At 33.9% G+C, this 15,805-nt stretch overlaps 1 protein-coding gene across 2 annotated transcripts in view; it reads right to left on the reverse strand.

The window, feature by feature from the left end:
* Positions 1 to 15,805, reverse strand: part of LOC113519801 (cell adhesion molecule Dscam2-like) — a 158,038-nt gene that overhangs the window by 38,923 nt on the left and 103,310 nt on the right. For both annotated transcript variants that reach the window (XM_031914195.2, XM_031914193.2), the window contains exons 9-10: positions 892 to 966; positions 177 to 321 (exon numbers count right to left, since the gene is read on the reverse strand). In XM_031914195.2, coding sequence (XP_031770055.2) covers positions 177 to 321; positions 892 to 966 — 220 coding nt within the window. The remainder of the gene's footprint in view (positions 1 to 176; positions 322 to 891; positions 967 to 15,805) is intronic.

Genomic DNA, 15,805 nt, shown 5'->3' on the forward strand with positions numbered 1-15,805 from the left:
AGATCAATTATTATACAGAATTTAGGTTTGTGGTAAAAATTTTAAATTGAATAGTTTGCTTTCGTGACGTGATTACCGTCATGAAAGCAAATCAGTTTATTAATCATAATCAAATTATTAAAGGTTTATTCTAAATGATCAATGAATGAAATTGTACTAAAATATAAACAAATTACCCATGATGCGATGGAATGGGTTGACCATCCAACAACCACCTAAACCTTGGGGGTGGCTCCCCCACAGCTGAACATTTCAACGCGACCTGCGCGCCCGGCTGCACCGCTTGCTCGATAAAAGTGTACACCAACTCTGGCCTCGAATCTGAACAAATTGAAAAAAAGAAAGATTATCATTAAATTAAATTTAAATTTAAGCATTTTTGAATAGTCTTTTTTTTTTCATTAAAATACTGCCCGTTCGGAACGCTATTTCAGCCACGAATAACTGCACAAAATTCAGCTTTACATTTTTTTTTTAAGTTTAATTACCTGTATAGATAATACATTTGTGTAATTATGATACTAGAAGGAAACTTTGTACTACTTTTTAACTTTGGAATGCCATGTGCTTGGGGTACCTTGGCCCCGCTCGTGTTTCCACTGCAAAGTAGCTGTGTTTCGGCAAGAAAGGTGAAATATGATAATGTATTTATAGTACACATACTGTATAACATCTGAATTCTCCTTAGAACCATTCTTTATCACAGGATCATGCAGAAATATTATCTAATAGGCGGACATTATATTACGATATCCATGGTGACGTTCATGTCAGTAGACGACAGTTACCACTTTCCATTACGGCGTGAGCCGTCCTTTACTATTACAAGTTGAATAAAAATTAATTATAATCTAAAAAGTCGTATCGCATGTATGCCTTTAGAAAACTTACCTGAAGAACGTTTTAATCGTTTTCGTTTGAGAAAGCGCTGGTTACTTGTTTTCTTGATTAATGAGCACCACAAAGCTAAAACAAAACGAAATAGTAAATAAATCATCATTGAATGAACTACAGTGTATACTGGAAATTGGGTTTAAATTTATAGGACTCTTATCTTTACTTGCTTTTAAAATACGTTGTACCTGAAACGAGAAGTTAAATTCAATTCAATGTAAGCATTCGAAAATCAGTGTCCATTATTGAATATAGGAGTTAGGTTATATAATTATAATTGCTTGTCTACAACACTGAATTTTTATCTAAATACTCCATAGCACAAACGCATTAGGTTATAATGTACCTATTTTTTAGAGTTCCGTACAAAAAAGGTACAAAGGAAGCTTTATGGTATGACTTTGTCCCTCCGTCCGTCCCACCTGACTATCACAGCGCTATATCTTACTAACTACTAATTCTATTGATTTGAATTTTGGAATAGTTTAACATATTGAAAAGGAATGCAGGTCAGTTGACCATGGCAAATACGACAAGAATTAATTACGATGGTTTCTAGAAGGAACTGAACTACATGGAGGTCGACTTTATAGCTAGTAGTTATGATCTCTTAGACCTCATTACTAATCCCTTTCCCCGGGGGAAAGGGATTGTTAGAGGAGTAAAAAAGTAAATGGAGTTTGACAGCCCCATTGCTAGAAATATGCCTCATTAGGTCGACCTCCACGGGGTTCCCCCTGGAAACCATCGTGAACAATTCTTGTTGAATTCGTCACGATGGGCTAACTGACCTACTTCATCCTCATCTATCATCCTTCACTGGTGCCCCGCCGGTGAATATCAATAGCGTGGGGTTACCATTCCATTATCAGCCGTTAATAAAATCCCTTTCCTCACATTAGGTACATGTTAGGTTATTAGTAAAGAGACAGGAGTAAATATAAGTAGTTTGCCATAATCACAGCTTCTCATACATACATACATACATATAACAACAGTTCTCTATACAAAAAATGTTGATAGTTGATCATCTTCCCCTAAAAAAATGAGTTGAAAAATAACCAAAATTTTGCGATCCCCATATCATGATACGTCTAGCTGTCAAGTTTGTATGCCATAATCTGTGTTTATTGCAACAATAAACATGAATCGTAACAATGGGTGAATATCTATTATCTACCTCTTTAAAAAAGATCCACGCTCGACAGTGAGACATTAATAAGTTCGTATGATAAGTACATGAAATGTTCTTTATTCAAATAGTACGAAAAAATATAACGTATTTTACGAGTACGCAATAAAATCGTACTAGCGCTCCGTCAGCGTCCTGTATAGTAGTACATACATATATATACATAGTACGTGGAATTGAGGTTTCGTTGAAAAATTCACTCAGCTTTTCGTTTTACTATCCGCATTCGTTCGGAATTTATAACGCCGTAAATCGTAAAAGCGGGCAAAAAATTTACAGCCATGTAGAATCCTGAATTGCCGAGATAAACCGAAGCCCCGATAGCTTTGGCTTATCTTCCACCATAAATAACCTCTATTTAGATATATTTTTAGCATTACAAGTTGTGTACGCGATCTGCAAAATAATTATGAGTTCTATAGAGACAATAGCCACTCGATATCAATTCGACCAAATTTACGGTACCGAATATATTCAACATACTTGTACTTGGTTCCACTGTCTTTATTATTTTTCTTTATAAACTATTTACGCCGATTTATTACGACCAGTTGCGAAACTTCATTTTTATTTATAAATTTAGGTATAAGTGGGTGTTTCTAAAAAGAGACAACGAACTAATGTAAGAATAGTAGTTGTAGGATAAATTGTTTTAGGTTTAATATTAAAACATACATTTATATTTTAACATATATATATATATTAAAATATAAATATTGTAATATCTTTTTTTTGTTTTAAAAATATGATTGTTTTTATCAAATTTAAATTGCAAATTGAATTTTATAGAAAAATTATAACAGAATTTAATGCGTAGTCCCGGCATAGAATGATCCACCTCTTACTTTTTCGTAGATGTCATAAGAGGTGATTAAGGGAATTTAATAGTTGAAGAATAGGCAACAACGTCCCTCTTAAAACATCACTAAAAGCCTAACTGCGATTGCCAACGTATGTATGTCAAACGTGGTAACTACTCACAAAACCCTCGTTTAAGGAGGAGGCCCATGTTCAGCAGCAGATAGTTAACGGCTGATATGATGTTGAGGATAACAGAATTATCATATTACATATTATATATTCGATATAATGAAATTCCATCAAAAATTCACAACACAAACAATGAACTAGATATACGGTAAATCAGAATACCTTGCATGAGTCATGCAAAGATTTATGTTACGACTGTGTTCGCGTTTACTTCTGCAACTTTGTACAGAAATCTGAGTTTCCGAAATAATCCGCTAGAGGCGCATTTACATGTAAGTTTTCAATACAAATAATTTGATGTAAACGTAAACGCTGTGATAATCAAAATCTGTGTTAATTACACCAGGAACTCGCGATTAGGTATCATAGTTAGCTTACTTTACTTACTCTTTTTCGTTTAATGTTACGAAATTCGGATAGTAGTTTCTTAATCTATGCTATGTGGTTTGTATATTACTATTGTGCGACACCGTGACTGACTCGTAGGTGCTGGTTATTGAGAGATGAAATTATATCCCGATGTAGTACCAATTGTGCACATTTAATTCTACAACGAAAATGTACGATTTTTAAATACGTGTTATTAAATATGTAAATATGGACCTGAGTACATAGGTACTCAGGTCCATATTTACATGCATTATTGCCATTACATAAAAATTATGTCGGATTGCAACATTATTATTATTAAAAATTTATAAACTTATATTTAGACATTTGAATGTTTGTTAGTCAATTACGATAAACGGCTGAAACTATTTCAATGAGATTTTTAAACACGTAGGGACCATATCCTAGATTTAAACATAGATATGGATATAAAATTTTAAAAAAAGTATATAAGTATATTTTATTTAATAGAAGCAAGAGTTTATTGTTGAATTCTCTAAAGTTCGTTCAATATCCAAGATAATAGGATAAGTTTCTAAGTATTACATTAATCTTCTTGAACATTCTAAACGAGTTCCGCACCTGAAATATTTTACAAAAAGGAACTTTCTAGCTAGCGTATTTCAATACAAGTTACTATTATTTTAATTTTATACCAACTAAAATTAGTTCAGATATAAATATCTATAAATATGACTGGAAGAAATCTCTTTTAGACATAAGTTTACCTTTGCTAACATTGTTATTAACTTATTGTTGTTACTGTATATTTTAGTGTAATAAAAATGTAAAATAATATATATATACAAATGTGTGTGTGTGTGTGTGTACATAGTACTTACAAACTCATTACTTGTCAAATTTAAGGATTTACTCCACAATAATAAACCGTGATAAACAATATGGAACATATATAGGAGAAAACCTTATCTCATAAAAATAACTGTCAAAATTGATTCATTGAATAAATTAAGTTCTGTTTTATTGAGACCTGTACGATTATTTGACCTTATTTATTTCATCATCATCTCAATCATTATCCGTCCAAGGCCTCCCCCATAGACCGCCATAAGGAACGATCCTAAGCCACCTGTATCCACTGACTCCCTGTAAAACATTTGAAGTCGTCACTTCATCTAATGAAAGGTCGTCCTACACAGCGGTTGTCGCCACTCAAGAAATTTTCTAGCCCATCGGTTGTCGGTTCTTTGAGCAATGTGAGTAGCCCATTGTTGCTTCAGTTTGCTTGTCCTTAAGTTTGTGTCAGTAACTTTAGTTCTTTTGCAGATATCCTCGTTTTGGATTCTGTCACGCAAAGCAACTGCGAACGTAGCCCTCTCCTAAGCTCTCTGAATAATTTGAAGCTTTTGCATACGAGCAACGGTGTAAGATCATGTTTCGGTTCCATAAGTCATCAACGATTGACTGCTTTTGTGGCCTTACTCAATTGGCAGACATAACGCTAGCATTCGTCAGATATATCTTCATATCTTAGCCATTAACTGTCCACTGCTGAACATAGGCCTTACCTATAAGGAGGCCAGTAGTTGCCAATCTTAGCAGACGGGTTGGCAACCGCAGTTAGGCTTTTGGTGATGTTTTAAAAGGGACGCTGCTGACCATTCCTCAGATTCATTCATTCATAAATTATTCGTCAAACATATTCCAAATTGCTAAACTGCAAAGTTTAAATACGTTGTCAAAGCCACGATATTTAAAATAAAAGCTTGCAAAAACTATACAAAATTCGTAATAATCGGCAGAAAAATATATAGATTTGTGTACCTACACGTTTTTCTATTGAAAAAAAAAAAGACGTACCATGATTTGACGTATGAAAAAAGGAAACGGAGGCCAGTTCACCTCACACCGAGTCACACCCACAAAAAGGGGGAACAACGAAATATCTCAGGAACTATTCCAATTTGGAAAGTTTCCTTTCGGGCCAACCGCACTTGGTTATCCCGAAATGGACTCTAAAAATTGATTCCGGATCTTTGACTTCCAAGTTTGAAGCAATTAAACTTAGTAAATTCAATTATTGAATAATAAAATCAACATTCAGTTGGCATTATCAATATCTTAACATTTTAGATTAAAGATAAATATCTTGAAATAATATTAATTACATACATTTTGACCAATCTATATACATACCTATATAAACTATAAAAACCAAGTTCAGATTAAAAATTCAATTAGATACTCCGTAATTCATATGAAAAAATAAATACATATATATGAAATATGTGCACCCTATATTTTCCATCTTTACTCCAGTAATCCTAATATAATATAATAAATACGAAAATTTGTAACGATGGATTAATATTTGTTAACCTTACACGCAAAAACTACTCAACAGATTTGAATGAAATTTGATACACGGGTAGATTATATCCTAACTTAGCATATAGAATACTTTATATACTGACTCACGTGAGTGAAGTCGCAGGATAAAGCTAATGGAAAATATTTTTTTAAATTGTACTAGCTGATCCGGCAAATGTTGTATTGCCTTTTATTTTTTCTTATAGGGATAAAAACTATTTTATTCCTCTAGTTAGAACAAACAATATACATTTACAAAATTTTACTAAAATTGGTTAGGTTAACAGATTCGGAGATTAGCATCAACGTACATATTTTTATTTATATGAGTGATTTTCAGCAAGCAAGCAATTACGACTCCTGTCTAATTTCAGTGAATCTTTTAACTTTTTTTTATTGGATGATAATGGAATGGTAACTCCGTCTGCGTTATTGGTATACGCTGGCGGGGTATCAGTGAATGCAGATACATGCAGTTGCAAACAGATAGATAGAATGAAACCCTTTATGTAGAAGTGACCTTGAATTAATCCCGATTGTTATCAGGGGGAGCCGCGTGGAGGTCGACTTGACAGGATATATTACTAACAGTAGATATTAACATTCCCTTCACTAACAAATCCTCTCTCTCCCCCAACTTTCAATTGTTTTTTAAATTCTAGTAATCAGAAAAACTGAAATGTCGGGAATATGAAAGGAAGCAATTACAAAACGTTTTCAGAAAACATCATCACTTTTTTAAGACTCCATACTAAAAAAATTCACAAATTACCAGAGGGAGAATTTCTACAAAAGTCGATTGCTTGGGTACCTCTGTCCCATTCGTGTTTCAACCATAAAGCAGTTGTATTTGCATGGCTGTGTTTCGATTTGAAGGGTGGTATATGGCGTGAATTTACAGGGTACAGAGGAATAACACCTGAGGCCTCAGGAATGGCAACGCATGGGGGGTATCATGGGCGAAACAGTATACTCTGTTATGTCCATGGTACTGCTCATGTCTATAGGTGACGATTACCACTTTCCACCAGGTGGGCCGTCAGCTTGTTTGCCATTCTAAGTAGAATAAAAAAAAAACTTGTTGAAAATCGCCCATCTATATAACATTGAAGTATTTACACAAAATATTAAACTAAATCAAACTTACGCCGGCTAGCACTGGATAATGTAGCTATTATCAAAACTAGAATTAGGAAGTTACTTACTCAGTGGTGCCTAATGGTGAATGGCGATGTATCACAAGGCTATTTTCTACACGTGCCATAGAAGTTTGTGTGCCGTGAAATTGCTCTGATAGGTTCAATGTTGCTAGGAACTACAACTTACAAATTCAACTAAACCGGTTTCGCGTCGGGTCTGGTTATATTATACCATGGACGTATTTATAAAGTAGTATGTACTGACAGACTAGAAAATGCAAACACAAAAACGAAACAAGAAAATTATTACACTAGTGTGCGTGTTTTATAAATATGTACACATCACAAATTAGAATCTACCAGAGGGAGACTTTGTACAAAAGTCGATTGCTTGGGTACCTCTGTCCCATTTGTGAAGCAGTTGTGTTTGCATGGCTGTGTTTCGGTTTGAAGGGTGGAATATGGCGTGAATTTACAGGGTACAGAGGAATAACACCTGAGTCCTCAGGAATGGCAACGCATAGGGGGTATCATGGACGAAACAGTATACTCTGTTATGTCCATCGTACTGTTCATGTCTATAGGCGATGGTTACCACTTTCCATCAGATGGGCCGTCAGCTTGTTTGCCATTCTAAGTTGTATAAAAAAAATTGTATGGAATTAAAGTTGGAAAAATAGCGAACATTCATGCTTTTGTTATAATTTTACGTATTTGTTACGATCCGGGGACGTTAAGAACTTTATTTGGATTAAATTAAATATTTTTTTCTACATCTTCTTGTACAATTCTATCAATTCTTGTACAAAATATTTTTAATTGTTGTAGAATGTTGCGATTAAAGATATGAATACGAGGTTTGTCCGGAAAGTACGTATAAAAGTTTTTTAAAAATTTTATTTTACAATTATTCAGGTAAATCAATTTTATCCCCTTCAAAGTACTCCCCCTGTGACATAATGCACTTGTGCCAACGCCGTTTCCACTGTGAGAAGGCTCCTTGAAAGTCCTCTGGTTGTAGGTTTCTCAGCTGCCCCGTCGTAGCTTTTTTTATCTCATTTATGTCCCCCAAATGCCGCCCCCGAAGTACCAATTTGGTTTTTGGGAACAAGAAGAAGTCACACGGGGCCAAATCCGGCGAATAGGGGGTGTTCGGTCACCGTAATGGAATTTTTACTCAAAAACTCACGGAACGATCTTGGCGCAAATTTTTTTCATTTGAAGTTCGTTTCTTAGAATTTCGTGGACCACGGTTTTGCCCAAATTAAGCTCTTCAGCCACCTGTCTGACCGTTAAACGACGGTCCCCATTAACACAAGTTCGAATTCTTTCCACGTTTTCGTCGGAATGTGAAGTGGAAGGACGTCCTGAACGTGGGTCATCTTGAACGCTTTCTCGGCCCTCTCTGAATCTTTTTAGCCACTTGTGGACGGTTGGTTCCTTCACAGCATCATCCCCATAAACTGTTCTGAGATCGGCAAAAATTTCACGGCCATTCTTGCCGAGTTTCGAGAGAAACTTGATTACGACGCGCTGCTCTTCAACGGAAGCGGGCTCCATGCCGACGGGGTTTCGTTAAGAGGTAACTTCACAGATGGCGTGACAAGCCAGTTCGCACCGCACGGCGGTCAGACCAGAACTGAAGCATTGTTAGGGACATAAGGAAGGGGTCCTGCGCTTACCTGGCCTCCCCACTCCTCTTTCTCGCATTCCAGAACACTTTTATACGAACTTTCCGGACAGACCTCGTATATACAACGTAATTACATAAAAAATATTTAATCATGTGTTTTTTCTTGATTTACGTTATATTCAAGTGCACCACATTTAACTGTAGCCGACTATATTCGCTTAAATCGAATTACCCTTTAAAATTTAAAAATAATAAGAATTTATTTTGCTCATACTCCCGTCAAATCAGCTTCGAGCATATATTGTGTAAATTAATGTCCTGCTTTTCTATCTCGCTCCAACGTATAAGTTAATATGTTTCCTCTCTTTTACATTGCCCATCTATATACTTTATAATCTAACTTTTATACGTATCTATATTACATGAGCATAGCTACATGTACTAGACCCAATGATATCAGAAAGAGTGAAAATTGTTGAAATGTGTATAAAGGCGGAAGAGTTAAATGGGGTGGATTACGAAACTTCAATATTGTGGAAATTTTTACATAAAAAAAAATGGAGATCGAGTTTCTTCGTTGAATATTAAACAAAAAAGATTGTTTATATGTACTTATAGTTTTTACCTACGACTTCGTCCGCGTGACAGGGATATGTTTGCTGACTTGGATAAAAAGTAATCTATCTGTATAGTACTAGTAATTAGTTAAGTCATTAAGGCGCTATAAGGTAATAAGCAAACGAATAAACTCATTTCCACATTTATAATATTAGTAAGATTTAGATGGATGTCATAAGAGGCTAGTAAGAGAACTTAATGGTCGAGCGATAGGCAGCAGCGTCCCTCTTAGAACATCACCAAAGCCTAATTGCGGTTGCCTGCCGAGCGTGGCAACCACTGGAAATCTTCCGATTTTAGGAGAGTTATTCTATATTCAGCAGTGGATAATAGATGGCTGATAGGCTGATGATGAAATGGAAGCTAATAAATAGCAAGTAGCAAAAGATGCCTTTTCATTTCGTCTGCGCCTGAAGCTGAGAATCAATTCTTGGTGAAATGAAATTCAATATCCATGGCTTAATTTCGTATTATATTAAAAATACAAAAAACTGCATATAGTGCCGAGACTACCGGTTTTAAAGGTTGTGCGGTCGACGTAGTCTTCTACGCCCTCCAATGTTAGTTCCAACAATATAAAATTGCTATTATAATTTTAACTATGTTAATGCTTGAAAACATTTTAAATAAATAATTGAAAAAATTAATATTTCCATACCAATATTACATACATACATATTCACTACTAACCAGCCAAGTGGGTGGAAATAAGTACGGGTGGTAACATTGCTATGAATGTGGTAGGTATTTTAGGAATCTAGTACTTATTTATTTCTTACTGAAGCATATCAGATATCTTATATATTATTATTATATCAGCCGTTAACTGTCCACTGCTGAACATAAGCCTTTTCCATAAGAGGAGTTTCACCAGTTGTTGCCACGCTTGGTAGGCTGTCTGTGGCAACCGCAGTTAGGCTTTTTAATCAAAGCACATGTAAACAAATATAAAGTTGGTAATTATAGCAACATTACAAACTACGAGAAAACAACATGTTGCAACTGTGTCAAATTTTGGGCCGAAAGAAATAGTAAATAGCAGTTAGCTATTTACTCGATCAAAAAATAATACAAGAATTTAATATTAGATATGATACGAGGAGATAGAATTTGAATAAAAACAATTTAATTAAAGTTTTAGCAAATGGGATGTCAAAGTTCTTTTATTAGCATGCAGGCTCTTAGTTTGGCTTGAGCCATTACAAAACTATGAAGGCAGTTGACCTCGTAGTTTCAGACGGCTCGCCACTATAAATAAACTGAATACTTGATGCTTTTGCAGGTTCATACTCCGACTAACATTAGCATGTAGAACAGGCTGCACATAAAAAATTCGAGAGCCAATCGATTCCATTTGTAGGTCACCTAACGTGAGTGACAAAACTATAGATGGAAACCAGGACAAATCTCTCGAATTGAACAGATCCAGTGTCCTATTTGTATTCGTATTGACCTGCCATATGCCAACCGTAGCTATGACTGGGAATGTTAGATAACGGATCCAGATTTGTTACATCGGAATTACAAAGTTACTGTTGTATTTACTTATTGAATTCACAACACATCTAATATTACTAATGTTATAAAATTCTTATGTAGACTATATTACCACTAATTGGTAGCTCCAAAATGCATAATTATGCAGAAAAAACCATCACTTATAGAATGCCTATAATTTTTTTTTTTTTTATAATATAGAGTGCAAACGAGCATGCGTTTTACCAATTAGTAAGTGATTATCATAGGCAACATTAGAGAAATTACAGGTATGACTAAGTATGCTCTTTTCTTGAAGATTTTAATGTTGTATTTGTTCGGAAATACAACTTCAAAACGTTCGCTGCGAAACCGTTGCTGAGAGTTGATTATTTTTCGCATAACTAGTTACTTAAACTTAACTGTAACTGCGTAATGCATAACCACTATCTAAATGTTCATAGCAAAGAGCATTTTTGCATCCGTACTCTTGTACCGACGTATAATTTTTGCAATAGTTTGGAGTTAAAACCTCGTAATTTCTTCAGCAAAAATATAGGGCTAATTACTAACAAAGATCGAAAACAGTGAAAGAAATCCAACACTGGCCTAATCCGCATCTCATTCGACATTCCTAATGATATGTATTCCACATGTAGTAGTAATAAATGGAAACACACTAACTGATGATAAAAGATCACCATGTAAACTTTCTATTGCTGAATATAGCCCTCCTCCTATTGAGGGTTTAGCCAATAGTTGCTACGCTTAGCAGGTAGGTTAGCAAACGCAATAAGGGTTTGATAATTTTAAAAAGGAACGCTTTTGCCCATCTCTTGACCATTAAGTTACCTCAATCACATTTTACGATACCTACGGATAGGAAGTTGTCCATTCGTCTTAGTTTCCGATACTTTGCTCTTAATAATAACTAATAATAATAATAATAATTCTTTATTTGAAACAAAAACATTGGTTACAATATTATTGAAAAACGATGATATCCGCAGAAGTATAAAACTATAGTATATATAAAACAGTATAGTATAAAACTCTTAATGCATATCATATTCCTTATATATTATCAATTTGTAACAATTTGGTCTTTACATTTGAGTCCGTACTTACATGATATATGTATATACATATATTAAACTCGCGACAACCCTACAAACTAAGTACAGTTAGCTGTAAAAATAGATAAACACCGACAGATTTCTAAAATTCGTAAGTACCATTTCGTACATAAACAGTACAACAAAGTTAGTGCCAGAATTGAATGAGAGTCATATGAAGTTAAAATTAGTTGAATACGTACGCATATGTAAACTACAGCATATAGAGTTTTTGATAATCTTAATGTATTCGTCGAATTTTGATGCTGACCATACAATGATAACACGAGAATATATATACGTATGCATTATGTATGTGAGCACTAAATAGTAATGAAATATTGCATACCATGAGAGCAATGGACTTTATCTCTACAGTTCACTATCTATCCATCAACTTGCAGACGCAAACTGTTTTACATAATTATATTATATATATCTTTAGACAAACTCCATGGTGGAGTAGTCGACATATTACTTCCTGGAACTGAGGTCCCGGTTTCTATTCCCGGTCAGGCCAATTATTAGGAAACAAGTTTCCGAATTGGCTCAGGTCTGAAACTTCTGAGTTGTTGCCTCAGATGTTACCTGGTTCCTCATAACACAGGGTATCTTAGTTTGAAGATCAGGTAATAGATATAATTCTGTGATATTTATTATTATTATATTTATTAGCAATGCTCAAGGACAACATAATATAAATGTATATTAAAAATACAGAATTGAGTACGCCCTTTTATTATGTTATTTAAAACTTCGTTCATAAATCATTATGTTTGTACACAACAAAATATATAAGCCTAAAAATCTTTCTAACATACCACGTTACTGGGTCAGCCCGAGTAATTAGATACGAGAATATTTTCTCCAAATTAGCAACTCATTCTGTACTCATCATGTTATTTTAAACGCCATATGAAAAATATATAAACTCTTACATATTAATATTATCCCTTGAAAAATGGTGACAAAATACATGGCCTAATTCAAAACTAAAATAATAATTTAATAGCTCTGGAGCTATTTAATCATCTCAATAAAATGATTTTGGTTGGCGTTTATAGTATGTGTCTATAATACTATTGTAAGTATAAGAATAAATGTCAATCATGGTCAACAAGTCTCATTATTTTACGAAGACCGTATCGGACATAGCGCAGATCCTTGCGGGACGATGGCATTAAAATCTATACCATTGACTGACCTATTTTATCGACCATGATTTTAAAGCATCTACTAGGCAAAAAACTGACGGTCTGTTTTCGCAAGCCCTTTGGAAGAAGCAAAATTTTGTCTGAACCACAAAATGATCTTTCTCTGTATGTCATAAAAAGACTTAGATGCCAAACTCAATCGAATGCCTTTGCTATAATATATTTATTTATTTATATATTTAGGCTAACAGCCAGCACCATACTTTTACTGTCAGCAGCAAAAATTCAGCGGTGTTTGAAGTACCTACAATTTATTTACCTATTTGAACTTTATTAACCAATGAAATAGGGCATGAAGGTCGAGCATTATCTACTAGCCTAGGTCAGTATTTAGATACCCGAAAGCGATTTAGTGCAGAAAAAATACTTTATATATTTTAATTTAACACAATCAGGATTAATAATTTTCAGAACGAAACAAATCGCTCCCCTGCTGTATACTTTACATTTGTGGATTCACGCACTAGACTTTAATTACAAATCCGTCCCATTTGTAATGTTTACCTAGACCGACATCGTTCTCATTCCTGTGTGTGATTGCTTTCATTCGGGATTCCCTAATCACAATACAGACTCTCACGTAAATATCTAGGTATGTTGTTTACTACTCTGTAACTATACATTTCTAAATGTACACTTATTTTGTATAAATATTTACAAAAAGTTATATATACACTATATATGTTATTTAATTTACAATTATTACGTAAAAACAAATTATTTTAGGGAGAAATAAAAAAAAAGTATTAAATTAAAGTATTCTAGGAGTACATACCGCACATTACATTATACAGATCTATACGAAGAAAAAACTTGCAAATTTAATCAGTTTTTGATTTTCTAAGGATTTTCAGTTTGACCCTCGTACAAAGTAAAAATAAAGCAATTACTAATATTTTAAACTAAAGATGTGTTAGAAAAATACATAGTAATTCGTTTTCAGCGCCATAATAAATTTGTGAGGGTATTAATGATAATTTATCTATTTTTTGTTCACGAAGATTTTAAATATTCATACAACTGTCTGATGCTAAACGATGTTTACATTTTAATCTGAATATCTTTTTGCTAAATCTATAATAAGTGTTACTGTAACTAAAAATATAGTGCAATTTTAAATGTACATATCAAGATTCTGAATAGATACATCCATATATGTACATATACCAGTAAACAGTCCCATGTGCGGAGATTTTAATTGCAAATCTGATTCCGTTTGAAAAGTTTAACCGGGCCGCTTCTACAGTACACAGATCCTGTCACGTTTGCTTGGCTCAATTTAGAAATGTCCACAAGGTGTCCTATTTGCTCAAATAATTGTGCAATAAAATATTTTTCAGTTTTAAATGCTGTCTGGCAATTTTAATATATTCATATTAATGTAAAGATGGAGTTCCACTAAAAGAAAAAAATAAGAATAAAAAAACCGTGAAAGCAGTTCATCATCATCTTCATCATTATCATCTTTGATCTCTATCGTTACTTTATTGATATTATGCTATATTATCGGGTATGCACATATATTTGTATATGTAAGTAATATTTGTTTTATGTATTCATGTAAGTATATTTATATAATCATAATACTATGTTCTACATTGTATGTGTTATATAATTTGTAAGTCAATAAGACACGTGTGTAATTATTTATTTACAACAATTTTTATTTTTTCACCTCATAATTACATTTTTGTTTTCGCAGCATACTGACTGAAATAGAATGCATTAAGTACTTTTTGTACCAACATTTTTTTGTAATGTGGTCAGTAAAGAATAAATATGTAAAATAAAATTAATTGAATAATATTTGAGTTTTAAAATGTGTATTTTTATGTAATATGTCACAATCTTTTATAAAATATGTTTATTTTTTCACTAAATTGAACATATATGTATTATATTAGAAACACATATATATTTTATTACTCCATTTTGTTGTTTACACCAAATAAGAGCTAGAAATTAACAAAAGGAGTCCTGGTGTCTTCTATTGTTTATTCTAATAAATAAATAATATAAATTATACATTCATATTGTTTTACTGAATCATCGAATCTACAAAGTCAGATGAAATTATATTGCCATGCCAACCGCATCCTCAAGTGACCGCGTTCGAATAAGGGGGAATAGTAAGTAGTAAGGCGAAGTAGGTACAAGAACGTCCTTAAAAGTTCACGAAGTCAACAAGAAAATACTGGCACGTTAATACTAAACGAAAGATCAGACTTTGACAGAGGGAGACTTTGTACAAAAGTCGATGACGGCCCACCTGATGGAAAGTGGTAACCGTCGCCTGTAGACATGAGCAGTACCATGGACATAACAGAGTATACTGTTTCGCCCATGATACCCCCCATGCGTTGCCATTCCTGAGGACTCAGGTGTTATTCCTCTATGCCCTGTAAATTCACGCCATATCCCACCCTTCAAACCGAAACACAGCCATGCAAACACAACTGCTTCATGGTAAAAATACGAATACAAGAAGTACCCAAGCAATCGACTTTTGTACAAAGTCTCCCTCTTTGCTATGGCCTATGTGATGGAAAATATTAGCTAAACAGCACTAAGAACATCACAAAATATATTATGATGCCCCGTTATAAATTGTCATTCCTGAGGAATATTGTGTTACGATTTAAAAATTCCCAAGTCAACTCAACGGGCAGAACAGTTTGACGTAACGTTGCTTTGGAAAACTATTATGAGATTTTCGTACCCGAGCCCCGGTTATTATCAGTAGGCAGTCATCTTTTATGTTATGTCTGAGTGGCATTATAGTTCTGATAGTGTAGTTAGCTGCTCTCATGTAA

The sequence above is a fragment of the Galleria mellonella genome, unplaced genomic scaffold, assembly GCF_026898425.1.
Source record: "Galleria mellonella isolate WM207_F2 unplaced genomic scaffold, CSIRO_AGI_GalMel_v1 utg65, whole genome shotgun sequence".
In the NCBI taxonomy this organism is placed as follows: domain Eukaryota; kingdom Metazoa; phylum Arthropoda; class Insecta; order Lepidoptera; family Pyralidae; genus Galleria; species Galleria mellonella.